Source organism: Rousettus aegyptiacus, unplaced genomic scaffold (assembly GCF_014176215.1).
Source record: "Rousettus aegyptiacus isolate mRouAeg1 unplaced genomic scaffold, mRouAeg1.p scaffold_m13_p_2, whole genome shotgun sequence".
NCBI lineage: Eukaryota > Metazoa > Chordata > Mammalia > Chiroptera > Pteropodidae > Rousettus > Rousettus aegyptiacus.
The window spans coordinates 21,947,936-21,974,857 of record NW_023416295.1 but is presented as its reverse complement, the minus strand read 5'-3'; the positions used below and the strand labels follow the sequence as shown (position 1 = coordinate 21,974,857).

At 37.2% G+C, this 26,922-nt stretch overlaps 1 protein-coding gene and 1 long non-coding RNA gene across 6 annotated transcripts in view; one reads left to right on the top strand and one right to left on the bottom strand.

The window, feature by feature from the left end:
• The window catches only part of LOC107505165, a 28,220-nt gene extending 4,680 nt beyond the window's left edge, over window positions 1–23,540 (top strand). Inside the window, exons 2-3 of the long non-coding RNA XR_004955529.1 lie at window positions 14,076–17,370; window positions 23,081–23,540. This is a non-coding gene — a long non-coding RNA (uncharacterized LOC107505165). The remainder of the gene's footprint in view (window positions 1–14,075; window positions 17,371–23,080) is intronic.
• PLEKHM3 (pleckstrin homology domain containing M3) overlaps window positions 1–26,922 on the bottom strand; it is a 164,732-nt gene that overhangs the window by 16,747 nt on the left and 121,063 nt on the right. For 2 of the 5 annotated variants that reach the window (XM_016135035.2, XM_016135034.2), the window contains one exon: window positions 11,937–13,280. In XM_016135035.2, the coding sequence (XP_015990521.2) occupies window positions 12,915–13,280 (366 nt within the window). In that variant the 3' untranslated portion in view covers window positions 11,937–12,914. Of the gene's footprint in view, window positions 1–11,935; window positions 13,281–19,079; window positions 19,323–26,922 lie in introns of those variants that run through there. The other 3 variants (XM_016135036.2, XM_016135037.2, XM_016135038.2) reach the window with 3 other exon arrangements.

The window sequence follows — 26,922 nt, the reverse complement described above, 5'->3', positions numbered from 1 at the left end:
TTAAGGTTACTCTGATTAGGTCTCTCTCTTTTAAATAGTTTACCTTAAGTATGCTCTCAGAGAAGCCAGAGGAAAAGTCATCTTTGTGCTGCTTTGACATTCACGTGACTTCTGTCCCTAAATCCCTGGGCTAGTGCCTCTTTCAGGCATTGCATGAAAACCATCCCTCCTCAGGTTACCTCAGGCCTCACTTCCCCCACCAATCCACCCTCCCCTGCTCTTCCACTCATCTTCTCGACTACTGCCAATGAAATTCTTGCTTGTCTGTTTTCATTTTCAATTCTGAAATTTTCTTCATCATTGATGTAAGCGCTTTCTGGCTGAGCCTTTTAATTTAAATTTTCTTTCTCTTTGCCATCAAGGATTCTTTTTCTAGGAAAAAGGTGTAAACGCCCCTCTTAGAGAAAGGCTTTTTTAAGGATCCTTCAACCTCTCAATTCTCAAGGCCAAACTAGCTCTCTCAGTATAAGTTAAATCGGTTCAAGTTAGTAGCTTCCAATGTTTCCAGTGCAGTCTTGGGAACCATCAACCACCAAGAGAAGTAGCTGAGCTTGTTAAGGGTAGGTAGTGAGTCTTTTGCCCTCTTAAGATGGTTTGTGGGTTCCTGGAATTTCAGGCTAGTGCTCTGACAAAAGGGTGAGGCAGAAAGGGTATTGCACTGGGACTTGACAGCCCAAATCTTCCACAGGCTATGGCTGTGGCGTTAGGCAGGGATGCTGGTCCTGATGGGGGAGGAGGGTTCAGGGGTAGAGGTAGGGTGGGGGAGGCGTGGGTGCTGCAGGGGATGACAGTGATAGGGGGAAGACTGTTAAATCCCCCCTGACTGTACAAGGGTTTCATGCGCCGATATAATTCAGTCAGAAAGGCAACTTGTGTACAGAATGTGAACATCTACGTCCTGGGCCTCTATCTCTATTTTAAGTGTTCTGGAGGCATCTAGAACTGAACAGATGACTATTAACGGCAGCCACAGATAGCATGTGCAGATGTTTCCTGACGCGGCATCGAGTGGTTTCCTTGAGTGTTTTAATATTCAAAATGCTTAAGGGGTTTAGTAAAGATATGATAATGTACATTAGATACTAAAATAAAAGCAAAAAGGATTTTTAAAAAACCACTTTAACAAGATATTACTATTTGTATTCCTATGACTGGTTGGATGAAAAAAAGCCTCAAAATATCATAAACATAAACTGACAAAACCAAGATACTATTGTGCCTTTTGTAATTCTAAAGCATAAAACAGTTCATTTCAGAACATACTGCTCAGTCTGAAAGTCAACATTTTTTTGTATGGAAAGGTAAACACTCCTTCTCTTCCCTATTGTGTATCTAGGTTACTTATTTACAGTCCCATAGGGAAGGGAAAAGCACACACTGAAAAATGACCCAAAAGATGTTCTGAAAATTAAATTATCTGAGTGGCTTAGCAAAGCTCATATTTCTGACATTAGACTCTCTGTTGGGTCAGTAAAACACATCTGTCCCTATGATATCGAGCTATCACTCCATAAAGAAGTCACGTGTCATGGTAATGTCTACATTAGAGTAATGTCTGCAATTTCCCTGGAATTGGTTTAAAAGCTATTTAAAATAAAATATGTTAAGTACAGATTTGAAAAACTAAAAAAAGGGAAAACTCTTCATTTATTCATAAATTATTTATCGATCATTTACTGTACATTGTTCTAGAGGCAGAATATGGAGCAAAACAGAAAAAGCCTATTTCCTTATTCCAATTCCTTATGTTATTTCAAAATGGTGGACTGAATCACACTTTGAATTTATATCTTAATCCCTTTGAGTAAATTCTAGCAAAATCAGTCAACTTTACTGAAAATACCATGATAAACTATCAAAAAGACTAATACAAAATGCTAAGCTATGAAGCTACAGTAAAGCTCTCATTTCTTTTATCAATAAGAGCTTAAAACAGTGCCATGCGCCTGGTATGCAGATAGGAGGCGGGGTGGCTTGTCAAAGGTCCACACAGAGAATTACTGGCAGTTAGGAATGACATGCGGACTTCTTTATTCCTAGGTCAGTGATCTTTCTGTGGACGAGCCTGCTTCTACTTATTAAATAGATGTTAATGATTTTAGAGCCGATTAAACTTTTTTTTTCCTCTGTAAAAGTATCCATTAATAAAAGTTTGTAGATTAAATGTGACTATTTTCCTGAATCTGATACGATGTGACAAAAAAGCTGGATAAATATGTACACAATCTCAATTTTATGAAAAAATACCTATGCATATATATGTTGGAGAAATTTTCTTCATACTTTATGTGCTTTTCATATTCTATAATGAATATCAATTAATTTTATAGTTAAAAAGTTAAAATATGAGTTAAACACTGACGACCATTTCCCACTCCAATCAATAAAAACTTAGGTTGTCTAAAATGTTTAGAGGTAAGATGATTAAAACATTATTAACCAGACACCCAACTAGAAGCTTGGTAAGAAATGTGTCTAAGTGGAGACGACAGCCACCTATTCAACTGACCCAACGGCTTCAAAAAACAATGGTGGTCGTGCCAGCTAGTATTGTGTTTATAAATGCACAGTATTTATCAAGTGGTTAATGGCATAAGGGGTCAGGTCAGCCCTGAGAGTTTCACAAAAGTCTTGTCTGTGTTAGACACGCTGAGACATTTCGACATGTGAATATAGGAGCCATCAGGCCAAGGTGAAATGTTATTTACCAAGTTACTCTTTGACCAAAGTTTAAAAGCCAAAGAAACTAGCATTGTGCCGGAGTATTTTTTTTTCCATTTTAATTATTATTATTATTATTTCTTTGACATTCAATAATATTTTATATTAGTTTCAGATATATAGAATAGTAGTTAGACATTTATATAATTTACGAAGTGATCCCTCTGATTAGTCTAGTACCCACCTAACACTATGCATAGTTCTTACAATTATTATCGACTATATTCCCTATGCTTTACTTCACACCTTGTGACTGTTTTGTAACTTCCAATTTGTATTTCTTAATCCCTTCACCTTTTTCACCCAGCCCCCTAAACTCCCTCCTATAGGGCAATTATCGGTTTGTTCTCTGTATCTATGAGTCTGTTTCTGATTTGTTCATTTTGTGCTCGAGGTTTTATCAAGGAAAACTTTCATCAACAGAAACACATTTAAGAGCAGGCAGTCATACAGCTTAAGAAGAGCAGAATTCCATCTGGGTAAGTCACCACCTTGCTTCAGCCGCTCACAAAATCTGTGAGCTCTCTGGGCGTCAGTTTTTCTGCCCCCAAAATGTCTAGATGCTCTCCACGGTGTCTTGTGTCTCTGTTAGTTTACGATTCCAGGACACGGGCAGGAGTCTTGTCCTCCACCATCAGTGTTAGAAGACCATGGAGAAAGTTTCTCAAAATGCTCCTCTTTAATACCAGAGAGGAACAAACAAGCAGATAGAAACTAATGGCTCTTCCACAAAGGTACCTATGAAGTGGAGCCCAACTTTCCTCTAGCTCTTTTGAGGATCCCACACCTCATTCAACACTGAGTGGCTGCTTCCCAAGAAAGGCCACAGAAAGGAAATATCATTAAAAAAGTGTATATGCATTGGGGGAAGCTGTTCTCTCCCTTAAGCCGAACCTAGCCAAGGCTGTTGTTCTCTATTGTTGAACAGGATGTAACAGGATTGCCAAGCGCTGCCTACAAACCTGCTAATTAGGTGCACTGACAGTGTTTGTTTTGGAACCATTCCCTAACAAAGGAATGTGTCAGGCTGATTAGTGAGAAAAGGGTATGTAATGTATGTGTATTCTAGTCCAGATGAGGGCATAATCCAGGTATTCAGTCTGTTTGTGCAAGGACTCACAAGAAACTGAAGGCTGAACAAATAGGAAGCCCAAGACCAGCATCTGGGCAGTGCCTCTCTCTCCTCCTCTGGAGTTGTGTTCTACTTCCCCACCCCCGCCAAAAAAATTCCTGCTGAAACATGAAACTCGCTTTCAAAAAATGACAAACTATAACTGGATCCTCAGAAAAATGGAAGAGCATTTGTAAGGTTGCTGACAAAACTGGGGGTTGATGATTTTCTAGGCACATTAATAGGGGACAACTTCGGGCAAAGCCATCTCTACATTTACCTTCCATAGACAAATCAAAGGACATCAGGGCAACAGAGGGCAGCTTTTAATGGATTGTTCAAGTTGTGCTGATAAGCTGTGCATCTTACCATCTTCTATGGGAAGAAGTAATTCTATATTTTATTACAAATCAGTTTCTCTTTTTAAACAAATCTTTATAAGATTTGACGACAATTAGCTATTTGAAGCTTCATGAAGCTTAAAGAAGGGTAGAAGTTACCAAGGAGAAAAACAAAGTCCATGCCCTAACAAGTTTAGGCCCTCAGGGGCAGGGCAATATGGATTACGATGAAATGCAAAAATGACAAAGACCAATTGAAAAGGTCAAGTGTGTTGGGAGGAGTCTCCAAGTTCTTCAGTAAAAATTGGACATTTCTGGAGTTTGGCCAGATGGATGATAACAATGGGCTTGACTAAGTCCTTTAGGAGGCCTTCTTTTTCTGTAAGCTAACCTGACAAAATAGATTTTAAAAATAAAAAAGAGGATAAGCCCTGTTAGAAACTCACTCGCTGTGAACTTTTCCATGAGGCCAATGTTTGTTCTCACTAGACAGATGTAGGAAATGTTCTTGAAATGTGTGCGGATAGGATTTGGTGTCAGAGAATGTTAACTCAAGTGGTAAGTTTGGTGTTGATAAGTTCAAGGTCTCCTGTGCAATCGTTATTTCTTGGAGTAGAAGAGGGAGTGGTTAACTACTGCACACAAAGAAAAACTAGCAAGTAATGCTCAGTCTGTTTCTCCAAACCCCAGTGCTTTAAACACGTAACCCTCTTAGGAGAGTAAACACTAGCTGCAGATGCCCTTCTAACACTTTCTTGGGTGTTGAATGTTGTTCACCTGGGCAGGCTGATGCTCTTGCTGGAGAAATACTGTAAATGGTAGATCAGTTGCTTTAACCTGTATATAAAGCTGTAGTGTTACTTCGAACTTTTACTATGCTCCTCTATCTTTTCAAGTATTTCCCCCCAGTTTTATTGAGATAAAAATGACACATAACATTGTATTAGTTTTGGATATATCAACATGCTGATTTGATATATGTATATATTGCAAAATGATTACCACAAGTTTAGTTAACATCCATCACCTCACACAGTTACAATTTTTTTTTTTTTTTAATGATAAGAACTTTTAAGGTCTACTCCCTTAGCAACTTTCAAATATATGGTACAGTGTTATCTTTAGTCACCATGCTATACATTATATCCCCAGAACTTATCTCACAACTGAAAGTTTGTATCTTTTGACCAGCTACACTCATTTTACCCATCCTTCTACCCCCCAGCGCTGGCAACCACCAATCTGTTCTCTGTATCTGAGTCTGCGAGATCATACAGATTTGTCTTTCTCTGTCTGATTTACTTTGCTTCGTGCACGTATGGTACACTTTCTTAACTAATCAGTTTATTTAAAAAAACTGTCAGTGTTTGTAATGAATATTCATAATATACTTGGGAGAGCAGAACCAAAAAATAAATATTTATGGAATACCTACTATATGAAACACCAAATTCGGTGTTAGGTATAATCTTCTCTTAGTATATCCACATCTAAATACAGCTAGAAATGGCATAGGACTCATGAAGTTTTGAAGTACAATGTTTTCCATATTGGAAAACCTGTGGGGATGATTTGTATGTTACATGAAAAAAATCAACAAAGCCAAATGGATCAGACAGAAAGGATGGAATTGATTTATGTTAGCTGGTATATTTTATAAGTCCCATGTTAAAATGCATTCTGAGTGTTTTGAGGATGAAGTATTTATGTACTTGGGATCTGGAAGCATTTCAAGATTCAGGAGTGGCATCTTCACAGAAATGTATGAAGCAGGATGGTCCCCTTAGCAGCATTATGTCTTTAGTAACAAGAGAAGATTAGTGATCTGTAGAGATGTCAAAAAGAAAGCTGGACGGGAGGCAATTCAAGACTTTTTTTTTTTTAAATTAATCTAAGTCCTGGGTCATTTTTTGCTTTTATATTATTTTCCCTTAAGTCTTTGAGAAGGATCTACAATCTAATCTTCTGATTCAAAATTCTGAAAAGTTTTCTTATTTTGAATCAAGGAGGGCACGTTTTTCATTTCTATTTCTTTCTGGTGTGGAATTTTATCATAGTGTTAAAAGAATGTTTCTCCCTCCTAAAGCTGGGCTGTCTTGTTTTAGTGCTCTCGGAGGTAAATGCTGGATTAGGCTTAAGTAAAGCAGTTTTGTGACTCTGGATCTTCCCATTGTATTTAAAACCTTGAGATTTGGATTTCAGTGTTTTCCTATTTAAACTACACGGAGGTGTGACTTTAATTTGTGTCTAACATGAAAGACTATCTCAAGGTAAAACTGAGAATGAAGGGGAGGTTGCAGGGTACAACAAAGGGGTTTGCCAAGTAAGCCTGATGGAGGCAGCTCCTGGGCTCCCACAGGCGCCCCTCTGCCCACCCGACCCACCCAGGGACGTGCACAGGTGGCAGCTCCACTGTCCTCTCCTTCCCTAGGCCCCTCACAACAGCTCTCCCCACCCCAGTCTAACTCGCTCGCGGCTCTCGGTGCAAGAACTTCCACGGCGGCAAATAGAGGGAAAATCCAAAATAATAGTTTTAGGGGAAGTTTCTTTAGTGACAGAGGTGCACAATTTTTTCACATTTCTTTAAGGGGCAAGCTGCAAAAATGGTTTGAAGACTACGGGTACAGAAGAAACTGATGTCTGATGAAAAAAGCCTGGATTTTGGAGTTAGATATATTTGGGTTCAAGCTCTGGCCTTATCTCTTGGGCCGAGGCAATTGCCTTCTCTGAACCTGGGTTTCTTTGTTATTAAAATGAAGGTAACAACATTTCCTCTGAGGACTGGCATCCGAATTAAATGATAAGATATGTAGATTGCTAGTTTAGTACTAGTAAATATTATGGCCATTCCTTCTACAATCCCAGAACATTCTCTTGGTTTGCCAGAGATGGTATTGTAAAAATTAGTACTAGGGCTATATTTTTAAATTACACATTCATGAAGTTTCCTCCTGCGTAAAAATTAATTTAATAAGGAAAAGAAAGTCTGAAGGGTTGACCAATGTTTGATACATGGTCATAATCAAATAAGCATGTTAAAACTGAGTATATAGTATTGAAGTACATAAATCAGTGCCTTAGAGTTCAACGTAGAGCTCTCTGATAGTTTTAGAAATTGTGGAACTTCTTTTCAGCTGCAATGCACATCATTCCTATGAATAATACTCCTTGGAGCTTCAGGTTCATACTCTCTACCTTGGCACAACTTTAGCACAACTGCCTAGTGGCTCGGTGAGCATCCCTCTTACTAGAGACTGTGAACTATTTGTGAGCAAGGAGCATGCCATGTTCACTGTGTCTCCATGAACCTAGCCTGACGCACAAATGTAGAGTATTCAAATGTAGAATGAAAAACTGTGCTTGTGAAATGTTTTTTACTGAATTATGCTGTTCAATGATATTTGGATCTCAAAGGATATTACGTATATTTCTGAGGACACAAAAGTGCTGAATTTAGCAAGATGGTCAAGGATATGTGGTAACAAATTCATTAAATACTTCATTTCTAGGATTTTTACATGTAGATCTTTAAATATGTTTTATTATGGAAATTTCAACATACTCAGAAGTATGGTAAAATAAATTGGTGTGTACTGATCACCTAGTTTCAACAATGACCGATCTCTTTCATCTGTAGCTATCCCTTTTCTCCCTCTATGAGGTCATTTTGAAGAAAATTCCAGATATCATATTACTTCATCCACAAAAATTTCAGTTGCATATCGATTTAAAAATTTACCCCCATTCAGCTTTATTTTTATTTATCACATTTGTTCAGCACGTCTTTAAATCTGCAACTCTATTTCTGATTAAGGTTTTCTTTTACTAGTCCTTTTATTAGTGTTTCTTTTTGTCTTTCCCCATAGATTTGCCTAAGCCACTCCCAGAGTTTAATTGGAAACTGAATATCAAGAGATAGCTCAAAGAGTTCCTAGAAATTATCATCCTAGAAGTCCAGGAAGGTTTATTAGTCCTTTGGACTAAGATATTTGTGCAAGTTTAGAGAAATGCGACTGACTGAGGGAGAAACAAAGGATTCTAAATAGCTACTGTATTCTTTCCTACTGGGTAAAAGTTCCTATCAGCCCACAGACATGCTAATATGGTAATTCTGAGCTATCCTACAGGAATGTCTTCTTTCTGGCTGTGATGCAGAATCACCTGGGGAAGCTCTGGAGGTATAGATTCTTAGGGTTAAAAAAACCTAGCAAGTCTCACCAGAGATTCTGATGTGCAGTCAGAGGGGTACACCTTTGCCCCAGTCCAGGGATGAGTCCTGGGACTGAGGGCTTTAGAAATGTCAGTGCAATCCAGTGCCCTGATCTTGGTTTCTAATATTCTCCAGTAAAAGGAACCAAGGCTCCTTGAAGAAACAGCTGCTTCTAGGATCAGGGCAGGAAAAATTAGAGCCTGGAATATCTGTCAGTGCCAGAAAGTAAGGAAATGTTCAAAAACAAAACCTCAACCTTAATTGGGGTTTGTCAAAGGGACACGGGAGCCAAATGAAAGAGTCGACTGGCCAAAGCTAGAACAGTTTGAGTAACAAAATAAAGTAGTATTGGATTATAACCCAAAGTATAAACTTAACATGCACTTGATAGAAATAATTAAAAAATAAATGCAGAAGGAGAGAGAAATCTCTCATGCAGAAGAATTCCAAAGGATTTCATGCGCACTCCTCTCTCAGTGGGGGTGGAACATGACCCCCACTCCTTACGTGCGGGTTGCACATAGTCACTTCCTCCAAAGAGAACAGCACGGAAAGGGGGTGGGGGTGGGAGGAAGAAGAGTAACGTTGGTCTTCCTCCCTGAACCTGTAAAACCTGGTCGAATCATAAGAAAAACATCACATATATTCCAATAGAGGAATTCTACAAAATACGTGACGAGTACTCCTCCAAATAATCAAGGTCATAAAAACAAAGTCTAAGAAACTGTCAGAGCCAAGAGGAGCTTAGGGAGCTGTGACAACTAAACGTAATGTGGTACCCTAAAACAGAAAAAGGGTATTAGGTAAAAATTAAGGAAATCTAAAAAACTATGGACTTTAGCTCATTCATTGTAATGAATGTACCACACTAATGTAAGATGTCAATAGGGGAAACTGAGGTGGGATACATGGGAATTCTCTGTACCGTCTTTGTGATGAATCTACTATTTTTTTCTGTAAATCTAAAATTGTTCTAATAAAGTTTATTAAAATTGTTCTGCTTTGAACTTTGAGTCAACTGTTTAGTTGGATAAATTGTTTTATTTCAGAAGACTTTATTTTTTGGGACAATTTTGGATTTATAGAAAAACTGAGCAGGTAGTAGAGTTTCCATATTACCACATACCTCCCCCTAGTTTTCCCTATTCTTGACATCTTGCATAGTGCATTACATTTGTTGCAATTGCTAAACCAATGTTGATACATTTTTATTAACTAATATTGGTATGTTTTTATTAACTAAAGTCTGCTGTTTAACGTCCATTCTCTGTTGTATAGTTTTGACAAATGTATAATGTGATGTATGTGCTATTATAGAATCATACAGAATCATTTCACTGCCTTAAAAATATCTTCACCTATTCACCCCTCCCTTCTCCCTCCTGAGCCACTGGTAATCACTGATTTTTTTTTTTTTTACTGAATTCATAGTTTTTTCTTTTTCAGAAAATCATATAGTTAGAATCATATACTATAGCCTTTTCAGGTTGCCTTCTTTCACTTAGTAATGTGCATTTAAGGTTCCTCCATGTCATTTCGTGGCTTGACAGCTCATTTCTCTTATTGCTGAATAATATTCCATTGTGCGGACATACAGTTGCCCCCTTAAAACAACATGTGTCAGTTAAACCCATGTAGTTCAAGGCCAACCCCGTGGTTGGAAATCTGCTAAGTGGAAGACTGACTGTAGTTCTACTCAGATTTTCAACTGTGTGAGAGGTCAGAGCCCCTAACCCGTGTTGTTCAGGGGTTAACTGTACCACAGTTTATTTGTCCATCCACCTATTGAAGAACATCTTAGTTGTTTCCAGTTTTGGGTGATTATGAATAAAACTGTAGTAAATATCTATGTACAGATTTTTGAATGGACATAAGTTATCAACTGGTGTTATTTGGAACTTTCCAGGTATCTTTCTGTTATTGATTACTAGTTCAATTTCATTATGGCCTGAGAACATTCTTTGCATGACTTCTATTCTTTTACATTTGTTCAGATGTGGTTTATGGCCCACAGAATGTCCTCTCTCTTGGTAAACATTCCATTTAGCTTGAAAGAATGTGTATTCTGTTGTTGTTGGATGAACCACATGAATTGACAAAGATGTCAGTTGGATCCAGTTGATTGATAATGCTTTTCAGTTTATATGCTTACTGATTTTCTGCCTGCTGGTTCTTTCAGTTACTGACAGCGAGGTATTGAAGTCTCTAACTATAATAGTGGGGATGTGTATACATATTTCTTCTTGCAATTCTATCAGTTTTTGCCTTGTGTGTTTTGATTCTCTGTTCATATACACATTCAAGACTTATGTCCTTTTGGAGAACTGAACCCTTTATCATCATGTAATGCCCTCCTATATCCTTGTGTGAAGGATTGGTATTCTTTCTTTAAATATTCAACAAAGTTCACTGATAAAGCCATCTGGCTTCTGTATGAGAAGATTTAAAAATTACTAATTCAATTTCTTTACCTGTCATAGGTCTATTTATAGTTCTGTTTCTTTTTGAGTCACTTTTGGTAATTTGTCTTTTTAGAAATTTATCCATTTCATCTAATCTGTACAACTTATTGGTATGAAGTTGTTATATAATATCTCCTTAAATTCTTTTAATTGCTGTACCCCTTTTCATTACTGATTTTAGCAATTTGTGTTTTCTCTCTTAATTTCTTGGTCATTCTACCTAAAGGGTTGTCAATTTTGTTGATCTTTTCAAAGAGCCAACTTTGGTTTCATTGATCTATTGTTTTTGTTTTCTATTTCATTGATGTGTGTTCTAATCTTTATTCTTTCCTTCCTCTGCTTGCTTTGGATTTAGTTCGCTATTTATTATCTAGGGTGAAATTTTAGGTTATGGATTTGAGAACTTCTTTCTTTTTTCCTCATATGTGCTTACAGCTATACATTTCACTTTAAGTACTACTTTAGCTGCATTCTATACATTTTAAATTTTGTATTTCATTTTCATTCATTTCAAAATATTTGAAAATTTCTCTTATGATTGATATCTTCTTTAACCCATTAGTTTTTAGAGTGTATTGTTTCACTTCCAAATAGTTTTGGGCTTCTCAGATTTTTTTTTTTTTTTTTTTTTAACTGAGGATCGTAACTCCATGCGTTAGAGAACATACTTGGTATGGTTTCAATCTTTAAAATTTATTGAGACTTGGTTTGTGGCCCAGCAATGGTTTATTCATTTGGAAGCAACTTTAAATTTAATTTTTATTTTTTTGTTAAACATTTTTTTATTGAGATATAATTCACATACCATAAAACACACTCTTTTAAAGTATACACAAGACCATGTAACTATCACCATAATCTAACTGAAGCACATTTTCACCACCCCTAAAGAAGTTCATACCCTCTGGTAGACCCTTTCCCCTTCTCCTAAGCCCCAGGCAACCATTAATCAACTTTCTGTCTCTATGGATTTGCCTGTTAAGGACATTTCATATAAACAGAACATAAAATATGTGGCCCTTTGTGTCTGGCTTTTTTCACTTAGCATAATGTTTTCAAGGTTAATCCAAATGGTAGCACGTATCAGTACTTTATTCCTTTTTAGGCTGAATAATATCCTATTGTGTGGATATACCACATTTTGTCTATCTATTCATCAGTTGATGGACATTTACATTGTTTCTACCCTTTGGCTATTATGATGAATACTGCTGTTATGAACATATGTGCATAAGTTTTTGTATGGTGTACATTTCTAAGTAGTATATAATCTCTAAGCTATGAGCTAAGTACCTGTCCACTCAGGAAACTGGAGGGTGAGGTGTGTGTGCTTTTGTCTATGTGTTTATGTGTCTTGTCTTTTTGTGTGTGGGGCCAACTAAAGTTCCTGGATGTTTACAAAGAGTCTTTGGGTTTAAGAAGAAGCCATAGGGCTGAGTCAACTCTTAATATCTTAATTCTACCCTATATGCTTCAGCTCTCCCTGGCTGCATGCCTCACTTTCTGTTCTGAACCACAGTGTAAGTGGGCCCTGCAGGGTGGGAAATAAGCCATGACATTCATGTCCAAAGAAGCTAGCGCACACACACAGAAACAGTATGTTATTTCTATTATGCTTTTCAGATGAAAAGAAAAGTGATATGTATCATATTGTGATTTAAGAAAAGCAACAGTAAAAACCCTGCTCTCAAGTTAGTGGGGGGAAAAAATCATCCATCAATCAATGGATGTGATGATGCCCGAATATTACTTTGGTTAGAAAAATAATCCCACATAAACTACCACTTTTCTCTCCTTTGGTCCTGAAACTTTCATCACTACACTGCAGTGCATCTGTGGACAAAAGCATGTGGTGAGCCAGACAGTTGTTCACCAGTGTCCTCTAGTTTTAGTCCTAGTAATCGATCAAGTTTTGGCCTTTCTTTGAGACTACGATTTCCCATCGCCTATCGTTTGGCCCTAAAATGGTTGTGATGATTCTTCTTCTCCAGGCTTTATTCTAAAAATGAATCTGAACACTCTTTGTTACCTAATAAGGTAGAGCTAGGCAATGTTTCTTTGCAACTCTGTTATCTCATCCTGGATAAATGTAGTGAGGTGAGTTGGAAATAAATATAGAAAACCAAAGGGTAAAAAATATTCTCCAGGAATAAGGGAAATGTAATACAGGATAAGAGATAGAGATACAGTATCTGACTAAAAGTCAGTCTGATCTGGACAAATAAAATTGCATGTGACACATTCAGGTATACGTTTATAAGACAAGAGATTCTGTACCTGCTTGTTGAAATATCCTCAAAAGGGTAGAGGATCTCTCCATTGTTACAGATTTCACAGATGAACCCCTTCTGGCTACAAAGACTGCAGCTGTACACGTGTGAGGTGGCAAATTTAATGACCTTGCCCAAGAATGGAGCCAGCTTTCCCTCTATCACCTGCAGAAAGAGAAATGGGACAGGGAAGCAAATTCATTGAGAACAGAAGTCTTGCAGATGAGGAGGACTGGAATTCCTTTCCTTTACACAACAGGAAAACCTCTAATTATAATTTCTCAGCAACTCTGAGAAAGAAAAGACACAGTGTTTTCGCTCCAAAAGAACTCTCTGGTTTAAACCACTGGAGGCTGGAAAATGAACATGTTGAAATTTCTTTTGTATTCTTCTTTCATTGTAGGGTGGTGTAGGGGATTGAGGACCAACAAATGGGGAACCCCACTTCCAAGACCAACTTCCAAGTTATGGTTTGGTATAATAGGAATGTGGTAGATTTCCCAAAATAGATTGAAAACATACAGGGTAAATACTAATGTAGAATTTTATGCTGTAAATTCAATAACACCTTCTCTCTGATGAGTTAATAGGATGGTTTTTTCATTATCTTCCCCAAGAACATAAACAAATGTAGAATTTTTTTTCGATACTGACAAATATATTAATATAAAGGGATTGCAATTTGGCAATATTCTGAGGGCCATATCCAAACCGAAGATTTAAAAAAAAATCTCTTGATATTTTAAAAATGGGCCAACAATTGGGAGATTTCACATAAAAATCTAGATTTTTGGGCTTCTTTTGAAAATCATTAGATCTAGCAAAACTAGGCCTGAATTCCAACATGATGAGGATCCTGGCTGTGAGTAAGAGCTACCTGCTCTGGCTGAGGTGCGTGCTCTCCTGCCGACACTTGCCCCGACTGGTCCCTAATGTCTTGCATCTGCCTGCCTCCCACAGCTACTTCACCTTTTGGGCCTGCAAACACCCATGAGTTTGGAACCCATGGTTAGTCAGATTCCTCCCTCACTTAACTAATACTGCATGGGCCTCAAAGACTTCAGCAGTTCATACGCTAACAAGGTAAGTCTGTCTTTATTTCTCTCTCATTAATGCATATTCATTTACATGCTGATTTTGATATAAGAAAAAAATAAAGATTAAATTTAATTTGGAAATAGCTAGAAATAATTGGAAATAGTTGGATACTTTCAAATGAATACATAGTTAAAATGACAATTTTACATAAAAATAACATCTGAGGGCAACGTGGTAAATCAAACCTAAAGAGAAATTACAATGCCACGGTGAATAAATTAGTAGTGACCGACATTACAAAAATAAAAGACCACAAGAAATGTATTTTGCAAAAAAAATGAAGCTATGCGTAATACGGAGATAAAAACTAAAGTGGTTTTTAAACATCACAGAATAATCTCAGGATGTTTTAAAAATGAATATAATAGTAGTTAACTCTAGGGAAGAGAACATGTTGGAAAAGCAAGACTTTCACTTTGTACACAGTTTTCTTTTTGCATTTTTAAAAACAATGTATATTACTTTGCATTAAGATGCAGAAAATGAACAGAAAAATCAGGTTTACTGCTTTGTACGAGTGATTTTTTTTTTTCTTAATAGAGGGTAGAAATGATGTTGGCTGTTTTTTTGAGTCCAACAAGTATGTATTTCCCCCATTATTTAACATACTTTCCTCTCTATTACTTTTAGAAAGCCATAGGTAGACCTCTTTCTATTTTTATTTTCTCAAGGACTATTAACTTCAATAAACCCCTGTAAAGTATATTCCTAATACCAACACATGATACACACTTTCTAAGAAATAACCACTACCAAATCATATACCCAACCACCAGAAAACATTTTCCAATGTGTCATAGGGTTATTTCTAAATTGTGGTAACAATACTTCAGTTCTATTTGGTTTTGCTTACATTATTCTTTCCTAAACAACCAAGGTTAATGACACATTTAAAGATAGATGCAAACAAACTATAGTCCATTTAGCAGAAAACATCAAGATATATAACAGTTCTGGAAACCAGGTGAGTAAGGGTTGTTTGAAGAAACTGAGGATGACAAGAGAAGACCTTGAGGGAGATATGACAGTTATTATTTAGGATCTTAAAAAGAAGGAAGACTGGGCATCCTGTGAATGAAGCTTTTTCTCCAGTTAGATGACTTTCTTGAGTTAAGGGGTATGAACATTTTGAAGGCTTTTAAAATATTTCACCAAATTTACACTGCCAGCAATGTACACTTATTCCTACATAGGGATTTTAATAAGCTGTTAAAAAATTAATTTTGGGATTGATATCTTTATAATATTTAGTCTCCCTATCAAAAAATCTGATCTATATCTCTATTTTATTAAATCTTCATTTATTACTGCTTAGTAAACATTTTTCTTCCATGTATATTTTTTTATTAGCTATTGCTTATATATTAGAATATGTGGATGTTGTGTGTGTCTTTATATAACTATATATTACTGCATTTTTAGTAATGCAAATCATTTTTAGGTGATTATTTTGGGGTTTCTGAAAGTAACAACCCAGTCTCTTCCTTTCTACTATTATACCTCTTGTTTGTGTTTCCTGTCTTATTGCATTGCCCAATACTCCTAAAGCAATATAGTAATAATGGTGTTAGTGGACATTCTTGTTATTTCGAAGAAAGTCAAACTTGAAATTATAGAGTCTATAGTGAGTAGTTCGTTTTCTCCATCAGAAACATATATTACTATTCACTACATTTTATTGATTCCCTTTCTTTGTGAATAACAGCTTTATTGAGATATAATTTATATACCATTTAATTCACCTGTTCGAAGCTTACGATTAAATGTTTTTTAGTTTGTTCAGGGTTGTATACCATCACCACCATCAATTTTAGAACATTTCATCAACTCTTCCAAAAAATCCCACAGCCATTAACAATTACTTCCTTTTTCCTCTTAACCCAAGCCCCAAGCCCTAATCAACCAATAATCTACTTTCTGTTTCCATAGATTTACCTGTTCTGAACATTTCATATAAATGGAATCATACAATAAGTGGTCTTTTGTGACCACTTTCATTTAGCATAATGTTTCCAAGGTTCATGCTGATTCTCTTTAAAACATCTCTGATATAAGTCTCTTTTTCCATCTTGCCCCAGGCTTTTATCACTTCTCTCTGGATTAATAAAATAATCCAGTTTTACTTCTGAATGCCAGCCTTTTTCCTTTGATCCATCCAGCATATATACTATTCGGTTTTAGATGATCACTTTCATCATGTATCATTTCTTCCCTCAAACCTTGGTGAATTCTTATTTTATCATGAATAAAAACTTTACTCATTCATTTCATAACATTATATTGAGTTACTGTGTCCCAGATACTCGATACAAGAGTGAACTGGACAAAACTGGAGCTCGCGTTTTGCCTGGTGAGCCAGTACCTCCACCAGCAGATTGCACACCATCTATCCAAACTCGCTTTCCATTTCTCACCGTGTATCTTCTGTCGGGAGCTAACTTTTCCTATGTAGAATATGCTTGCTCTTGCTCTTGTGCCTTCACCGATGTCACTTTCTCTATCTGAAGTTTCACTTATTTTCTTAACGCTCATCTACATTTCGCCTAGGTCACAGCTCAGCCCGATTCTGGCTTGGTCTGGAAAGCCATCTCTGGCTACTTTAGATGTTTGGATCTCTTGAGCTTCAAGTAATTCACTTTTACACCATGTAATACAGAACTTGATGCTGTTTTGTATTCTTTGCTATAGTTAAACATACGATTGTTTTGCTTATCCAACTATAGACTGAACATATAAAAATGATACTATCTATAAAATGGTGATTTTACCTAAACAATGGCAATTTTATATGGAGTAACCTAAGAGAATGTAAATTGCTTGAAGACAAAGACTGAGTCTCATACTTATCTTAAATATCCCCTCTCTGCCAGGCACCTAAGTTCTTGTCGACTGACCAAGGATGCTTTCTTGTGTTTTTCCTTGGCCGCAGCTGTCATATCTTAGGGCCATCTTTGGGTCATGGACATTTTCAATCATTCTGCTGTGTGATTTAGAGAGGAGCATAAAGAGTGCATGGACCTGGTGGCAGCTCAGTTCTTCAGGGACTGTTTTTGCTTCTTTACACTTGATTAATTGCTCTTCCTGTTTGTCAGCTTAGGTTCATGGCCATGTTCCATAAGGCTGAAGCTGCTGGAAGTTTTCTCGCCAGAAAAGTGAGGTAATAGTCTATAAGGGTATTTTAGAACTTACAAATATTTCTTCAATATTACAGAAATGAAAACTTTATACTTACAGTCTTCCAGGGGTAAAAATATATTTAGGAGGTTTAAATCTTACCTTTAAATACAACTACTAGCAGCATTGCAAACAGAATCTAGCTATTCTGGCTTCTGGTCTAGAGGTTTCATCACTACAAAGAAGTAGGTTCTAGGCATGACATCTCCTAGGGTTCTTTTTAAAAATCAGATATATCTTCAAGTGTCCCGTCTCCCACCGTCTCCTCCTGCCCCCAAGAAGCCTGCAACTTTGTCTCCCACTTTCTTGGTGGGGACTTGTCAGGGCCATATTCTGCAAACATCAGGAACGTGGCAGCCTTAAAGAGGACCCTGCTACCTCAGGTTCCAAATGAGAATGGAGACTAGAAAAAAACTAACTGGATGCCAATGGACCTGGAAAATAAACCACAGGCTGGGCAAAGTCAATGGCCAATAAGCCAACAAGCTGGCCAACAAGTGCACGGCCCGAGGAAAGTCAGATAAGAGAACTCTGCTATGTCAGCCCTAAACTGGAGGGCTTCCCCAGAATGACAATCGTCCTCAAAGGGGGCCCAGCATGGGGAAAAGTCCTATGAACTGTGTATCCAGAGTTGATCCAGAAGATTCTACTATCGCTGAGAGCAGGCCAGGACTGACCAGGACAAAATAAACCACAAGAGGAGTTCCTTAATAATACTGGCCAAAGCTTGTTTAAAAAAAAAAAAAAAATCTAACTACGGTACAGTTTTTGCTTCTTGACAACTTGGGTGTATTTTTCTGGTGCATCGTCGTTAGGGAGTCTCCCAGAGAGGCTGACACGACAGAGATTACGATATTTCCTCAGAACTGAGTTGTCTCTAGGTATTGAGAAGCAGAGGGATAGAGAAGAAAAAGCAAGGTTGGAAATTGCCTTTCTTATTCTTTTCCTACTTGTCATTAAATTAGTCACAGGTTAATATAACTTTATAATGACCCATCGAAAGTCACAAGGCCATCAACCAGGTGGTCAAGTGGATAAGTGATGGTGAAGTAGGCCTCGATATGAGGTTTAGTTATCCCTCTATTTATGTTCCCCAAATGCCTGCCTACATGACCAAAACCATGACAAAGTAGTTAGTGGAAAGCAGAGGGAGCTCTCTCCCATCTCCTCACTCCTCTGCACCCAACCTCCTTTGGCTTCTCCATGTACCAAATCGCCCAATCTCCTTGAGAAAAGGCAGATTCCAAAACGAGGCAAAAGAGTTTGTTTCTACTTTCCATTAAATTTAATTTCTTGTACTAAGGAAGGTACTAGTCTGATTTATTTACTTGGAGAGTGTGCATATGTGGCAATTTCAGAGGTATTTTACTGGCCAGGTATTCGAAGCACACACAGTTCCCTTTGTGACTTAAAATGGTGTGTCCTTTTATTGCATGGTAGGATAAGGACAAAATGCAACATCAAGCTGATATCTTTTTTTCTGATTTTGCTATTTTTCACTTTTGTGGTGTCCTTACAAATCCTTTCACTCTATCATTTCAGGTATTTCTAGAACTCAAGGAACCATCAAATATCACTTTGCATGGCCCAGCTAGTTGGCCGGTAGAACAAACATGCTTACCCCTGTTGTGTGACGGCAGCCCACGAGAGCCGCCTGGTCGAACTTCCATTCAGGGACACACACATTTTTCCCCCTCGTCTATTCTGGTCAGGATGGTCAGCGCTGGAATTTGGGGACTATGGCTTTCTTGCAGACTAAGACAACAGACTTTATTTGATTTACTTTCTTGCAGACCAATCAAAAATTACAATTAAGTTAAAAAATAACCTAGTGCTGCCTTCTCCAAACCACAGTTTCAGGAACAGCTGCTTATTACTCATGTGTGGCACCAGGAAATTGCAGTGTCATGTTCAAGGTCTGCAGCCAATAGAGATCTGTGGGATTGGGAAAAGGGCACAAATGATTCTTTTATGTTCGTTACCTTCGGTCCATTGGCACTGCCACAAAATTCAAAATCTACAGGGGGAGAGAGACAGAGCACTAGTAACTTGGACAAGAAAAAAGAAAGAAAAAGCTCTTTCTTACTGAATTTCTTTATGCATTGACTAATTTCTTTCCCCTGATTTGTCAAGTTACCTTCCATTTGAATACAAGAATTCCTTAGCCATTGTACAGCATTTAGATTCTGGACTGTTGGGACTATTTTGATGAAGAGGTCTGCTGCACTTGACAAATGGCCCCTCCTCTAAAAGTCTGACCAAAAGACCCATTCACAGTAAACAAAGCCACCTGCCACTCACCAGTAACAAGCTAGCTTGATGAAATGGAAGAATCAAAATTGTTACACATTGTAAAATGATTTCCAATATAATTTAGTTTGCATTTGCTTGGCCAGAGGCCCATGAAAGGTGGCACTCGCTATTTTATCTCTGAGTGCCATTTCTCAGCATTAATAGATGGGTACAGTGAAGTCTGAGAATCTAGACCACGTGAGGTCATGGAGAGTTAGGAAAAGACAGCCTGTGGATTCTGCTCCAGTTTGAAAACCAACACAGTGAGAGTATTCTGAGTCTTCATTCAATTCTCAATTTTACTCCTCTTAATCTTAAGTCCTTAAAAATAGAAAATAAAAGGCATGCCAGCATATTATTTTTCCTGAAAACAAACTAAAAATTTAGGGGACTTTCCTATTTCAAAAAGTTTGCTAAAACCCCATTTTCCCATCAGTAACCTTTGAGCTCCTTATCACGGCTCAGTATTGGGATGTTTGTATATAAATAGAAAACTGTGTCTTCTCTAATTAGCTGCTCCCCACCCCTCTATATCCATTACAGGATTGCTCTAACAGGATGGATTTTTTGGCTAATCAAGCCCTTTGCTGAGGGCAGATTACCATGTCACCAATAAACTCTTATCTGATCCTCTCCCAAAGGTGACAATTTCTGCTTAAGACTTTGGAAAGTATGTGATGATTTAATCCTGGTTGATGTAACAGTAGATTTGTGAGTGGTCATCATTGTTCCTATCAAACTACACTTTGCTTCCAGCTGGAAACTAAGTCTTACGGAATAAGAGAGAAAGGAATTTCAATTATCTTCAGTGGTTGAATGGCAAAGATGAACCCAAGAACATAAATTTATTATTCAGAAAAATACGTAAGATAGGGCCTACTTCAGACGATTTTTCTGTACTATGGAAAGTGCTTCAGGGGGTGTGGCCTAGTCAAGACAAAGCCTCATGGACTTCAGTGGAAGCATTTACAAAGAGTAAAAAATACAATTATGTAGCCTAAATATTCTGAGTCCCCAAACAGACCACATAGTTGGATATAAGTATGTATGTATTATTTATGAGGGAAAACAATTACAATATTTTATATCGAGACAGTTCTAGAAAATTCTCATGGTGTGGTCAGCAGAATTTTAATTCTCTGTTGAGTTAGTTATATGCCTGAAATAAATCTGATTTAGGCCTCAACTATTCATTTTGGCCTTACTTAGGACATTATTGACTCACTGAATAGTAAAAAAGGAAAGGCCCTAAGTGGTCTTTTAAACTCAGTTTCCTTATAAATCTGAGACCCAGAAAGGTAATGTGACCTGCTTAAGATCATCTGGCTGGTTTGTGACAGACCCTGAGTCCCATCTTTAACACTCTTTACCATTCTAAAAAAAGGAGTTTCTGAAGCACATGGGGTCAGAGCATAGCCTCAGGGTTTGGGTGAGTCTGAGAATTCTGAGGTTACTGGGTGCCTACTGACCTACTGTATAAAAATGGAAGATTTCTCAGACTGACTCCATCCCTGTATTGAAGTGAGGTGCTTAGTGTGGACTGGTCCCAGTTTATATTCTCAGTTTTGATCTGAACTGGATCTGCCTTTGGTTTAGAAAAAGATTTATTGTTCAACATATTTACTCCTTTTATGAAAATTATCTAAAATGGTCACATCTTATGTAAATTTTTGAATATGGAGTATGATTTTGAGTAACTTCTACAACAAAGACCCCATGTTTAAAGGAAATAGAGAAATAGAGGGGAAATAAAAGCCACATTACCTAATCTCACAAGGGAATGACTTATTAAGAGTTAGGAGAGACATAAAATACAGAAAGCGAAGAAGAAAAGGAGAAATAGGGACAAAATGGAAGCAAAGAAGAAAAAAAGGTTAAGAAATATAAGAGAAAGGTAATTCAGAAACTCACAGAGGAAAAAAAAATTAAAAAAAAGGATGAAGCTGACTGAGATTGAAATGGGAGTTAGAAACCTTGGTTTCTATTCCTACTCATGTCCCCCATTAAGCTGTGTGACCTTTTTTGTAAGTCACTTAACTTTCCAGGCCTCAGTTTCCTCATCTACAAAATAAAGTGATTACACTAAGTCATTCAAAACTAGATGATCAGTAGGGCTCCCTCTCAGTTTGAAGATTCTACGATTTTGTGAACAGAGGAAACGTCAAAAGAAGCTTGTTGAATACCCCCAGGAATGTAGAAAGGGACTATCTGGTGTGAAAGATAAAAGGTGAGTTTAGCCACACTAATTAGAAGATACCCAAGGAAATTTTCAAAAGAAGTGAAATAATGTCACCAGCTTTTTATTCCTCTGCTTGCTGAGGACCATTCAGAGAGGGATTTAATGCTTTTTAGGAATCATCTCCTCACAGGTGTGCAACCAGATATCAGTTTTCCCGAAGATGCCTGGAAATCCCTTCCTTTCATCAATGCATTTAATTAGCTAATGTTTAGATAACATTTAGGGATGAAAAGTACAATATAAATGCTCAACATTATTATTACTTAACAGCTTTTATGAGACCAGCAATGCCTAAGATTAAATGAGAAACCAAAATAAGTTCCTGGCTAGAACGTTGTGATCTAATAAATAGCTGGGTCGCTGATGTGAGGAAAAACAAATCCTGCTTATAAATTGAAACAGGTGCTCCTTATTAGCTTGCATGTTGTTGTGTTAAGATTGTCGGTAATTTTTATTCTATGCCTCAAGGTGTCAACAAGTAGTAAAGTACCACTCACTACTACACAGTACTGATCATGATTTCACACATCCCGTTTCTCAAGAATATTATCTGCTGTGTTTGTGGCATCTGTATGCTGGACATGGATTGAAGTATATATGAGAATTTAGTATACAATAAAAGTGGGGAAAATAAATTATTTAATAAATGACGTTGGGGCAACTAGTTAGCCATCAGGGTTAAAAATAAAGCTGAATCTCTAACGCATTTCATAAAAAATGTAATTTCAGATAAATGAAAGATTTAAATATAAAAAGAAAGCCATAAAAGTATTTTTAAAACTATAAAAATGTATTAGAGAAAAATGACAGAAAATCATTTATGTGGGGTAAATATTTTATAATCCTAGAAACCACAAAAGTGATAAATCTGAATATATAAAATTTAAAAGTTAGTCCAGTACAAAATACCATTTACAAAGTCATATGAGAAAAAACTGGGGAAAAAAATTTCTTATTTATATGAATAAGTGCCAATTTCCTTAATATAACTCTTTCAAGCTAATAAAGGCCTACAATATAATTGGAATTCAGGTTAATGAAATAAACAGGTAATTCACAAAAACTACAAATGGCCAATAATATATATTAAAAAAGGATACTCAACCTTAAAATGGAAAAAATACGAGTTAAAGTAACTGTGAAGTTATATTTTGTTTTTCAGATTGGAAAGGATTAAAAATACCATTTCTATAAAACGTTAATGTGGATGCACTCTCAAGACACGGAATGGGAAGTATCAATTGGTTCCACCTTTTCAGAAGCCAAGTGGCAACATTTACCAAACCACAAAGCATACACGTCCTTCACTTGGCAGTCTCGTGTTCATGATTTTACACTACGACACATTTACACAAGTGCACGGGAGATGTATGAGGGTGTTACTGCAGTAATGATTCTAATACAGAAAACCTATGCAGTGGGATATTATTCAGTCATTAAAAGGAAATCTTACCATTTGTGATGACATGTATGATTCTTGAAGGCATGATGCTAAGTGGAATAAATCAAACTAAGAAAGACAAATGATCTCACTTATATGTGTAATCTAAACACACATACACACATACACATACACACACAAGCTTAGATTCAAAGAACAGACTGGTGGTCGTCAGAAGCAGGTGGGGTTGGTGGGGGTGGGGCGAAATGGATGAGGGGGGTCAAAAGGTACAAACTTTAGCTATAAAATAGGTGTCATGGGATATAATATACAGCATGGTGACTATAGTTAATATTGTATTACATATTTGAAAGTTGCTAAGAGATTTTAAGGTCTCATCGTAAGAAAAAAATTCTAGTAACTATGTGAAGTGATGAATGTTAACTAGACATTGTGGTGACCGTTTTGCAATATACACGAATATTGTAACATATACAAATATATACATCATTATGTTATAAACCTGAAACTAATATGTTATATGTCAATTATACCTTAATTAAAAAAATGTTTATCACATTCAAAGATGATAACTTCTTAAAACTTTAAAAAGGGATAGTAAGAGTGGAGAAGAAAAAAATTTTAAGAAAAATTTAGGTGGTAACATTGGAAGATGCTGGTGATTGTGTGGATGATGTTTGTAATAGAGTTAAACTCTATTTTGATGTTTGACTGCAAACAGCTTTGAAGCCTCATGCCTGCCTCTTCTTGCCCAACACCTGGGCAAGCTAGGAAGCCCAAGTGTTCCCCCTTTAGCACCTGAAAGAGATTCAAAGCACCCACTCTGCTGCCTACCTACGGAAATCTGCACGCAGGCCCAACCCCTAACCACAAAAAAAGTCCCAAGCCAGTTTGCTTTCCTTGCTCTCTCCAGCCATTTGGACCTGCCTGAACTGCTGTGCTCATCCCAGAAACCTTAATTATGTAAGAAATAAAAACCTTTTTGTACCTTCAAAAAAATGATGTATTTTTGATGTTTAAATAATGAATATGAACTGCCACTTTCATAATGTTTAAATTGTTTAAAAAACCCAATAATAGCTCCATAGCATAGCTTTAGAAGTATATGAATATAATTTACACATGTATATATGTAAACATTAGTTAAAAAACCTTCATTTTTTGTTTGTTTGTTTTATGGCCTCTGTTTTCACTTATCCCCAATAAAATGTTTATTTTCACAAAAAGTCTTGAAAATTGCCTATCAGTGAACCTGTTGTAACTGCATCAGACTCAGTGCTTGTATCCAAGGAGACCTGTTTATCTAATCGGAATGTTTCCTGACTTAGGGTTTTCTTGGGTTTTGGAAGGTAACATTGCCCCCTTCAATTAGAATGACTTATAAGATATGCAGAGTGTCAATAGCCATATCTAATGTCAGGCAATTTATGGTGGTTTTTGTTTATATAATTATCACTGAATTCTAGCTATTTAATCTTATCTCTTTAAATACCTAACTGGGAGTTAGTAAGTAAGCAAGCAGAATGCATATTGTATTTTCTATGAATCTCACTTAAATGTTTTAAATGCCCTTTTCCACTTTTGCTGGACCAGGGCCTTTTCCTTCCTGCCCTATCAGAAATAAGCTACCCTTACCAGCTCCATCCCGAGGCACATCATTTAATCTCCATCACCTGGTTGGTCTGGAAATTCTAATACTTTTAGGTTGTGTTTTGTAATCAGCAGGAAGAGAAACAATACTGGTATCAGATTTTTGAAGAATCCATTCCTCATCTATTCAGAGGTCACAATAATTTCACCACCCAGGGCACCGGGCAGAGGAAGTATGTTACTCAATCTGGATGTTTTTTTCCCCCCAGTCTGAATGTTTTTAACCACTTAGTTTGGTGTCAATCCAAGGAAAAGTCAATGAACTGTCTGACCTGCCTTAGACTTGGCCTTAAAAAAGAAATGAAAACTGTGGTATTACAACGGGAGGACATGCAAAAATAATCAAAGATGAAAGCGTTTTGAATAATATGCCCATCTGTGACATGTTCAGAGGTTCAGTAAAATCTAAATGGGAAGGTGCCCAAAGAAAGGAATCTCAGGAAACAGTCAGCCTTCCAAAGGGCTGGGGACCAATCTGATCTAGACCAGTATCTAACATCCTTCTCCATATCACCCTGATGGGCTGCCTTTCTCTGTCCTAGCATCTCTGTACCACCAGGCCAAAAGAAGAGAGAGACTTACCTAGATTCACTGGCTACTGCTGATAGCTCTAGCAAAGGGAAAACTATCAACCAGGGCAGAATTCTGTATGAGTTGTAGAGGTTTCAATTTTCCTTGGGCTTCCAGTCTTTCAGAAGCATGATTAAGTGAAAAAAGATTTTATTTTGTCTCTCACAACTCTCCCCCGCCTTTATTTTTTATTTTTTTTTTGGTAAAACAGTTCAGTTAACTGAAATTCCATGCAGTTGTAGAGTAGCTTATGAAAACTGGGAGACGTTTCACTGGTTGTCTCTTGTATTTCCTTAAATTGAAGTAAATGATACATAAGATAAAGTGCATAAATCTTAAGTATACAACTGAATGGATTTTTAAACATGTATGTGAAACTACTATTGTCCTATCTGTTCTCTTGGTCTCCAGCCCCAAGCACTCCAACTCGCTTTTATGCCACCACCAGAAGGATCTTATAAAATACAGATTTGGCCAAACAATAAGAATAATGACACCACACCCACAGCAGTGATTGACCATTTAATATGTGTCAGTTACTGCCCTAAGCCCTTTAATTCATCATCTCCTTTAAGATAATACAAGTCAAGCACTTAGAACATTGGCAGGGACGCAGTGAGCAAAAATAATAATTTATTATTATTACTATTTACAGGGGCCCTAAAAAGTCAGTATTTTCATTATTACCAATTTATAGGTGATAAAGCTAAGGCTTAGAAGACTTAAGTCATTTGCCGAAGGTTGCTCAGCCTGAATGTGTAGAGTGGGGAGCTGGACTGCCAGAGCCTGGGTGTTAACCACTATGCTTTAGTGCCTTCTTAGAGCTGGTATGTCTTCAGTGAAACCCTCTGCAGCCTCTTCAGCCCCTATAGGATAAGGTCTCAAGTCCTCAGCATGCCCTCCCTGCCCTACAAGGTCTTCCCACAAGCTAAGTACAGACTGTCTTTCCGTACTTCTGGTTTTGATCTACCGTCCATTCATATCTCCTTTTTTCATAATGTCTGTCTATTCGTTCTCAGAAAAAGTTCTATATTAATAACTACCAGTTATTGCTATCATCATGCATGAGTTCTGGCTGCTTTCTATGTGTATTTCCAATTCTTACTGCAACTATCTAAAATAAGTAGTATACTCATTTTACAGACAAGTAAACTGAGACACAGAAAGATTTAAGGGACTTTCAGGGTCAGAGAGGCAATATGCTTCAAAACAGGACTATGAACCCAGGCCATCCAATTTCAGTGCTTGGTCCTTCTTACTCTACCACGATTCCCTTCAGGTCACATGCTCTCCGACCTGCCTCAAATGTCACTTAGTTTCCAAGGCATTTTTGACTTGTCCACCAATGTTCCCCCTCTTGCTCTGCTGCCTTCCACAGGTAT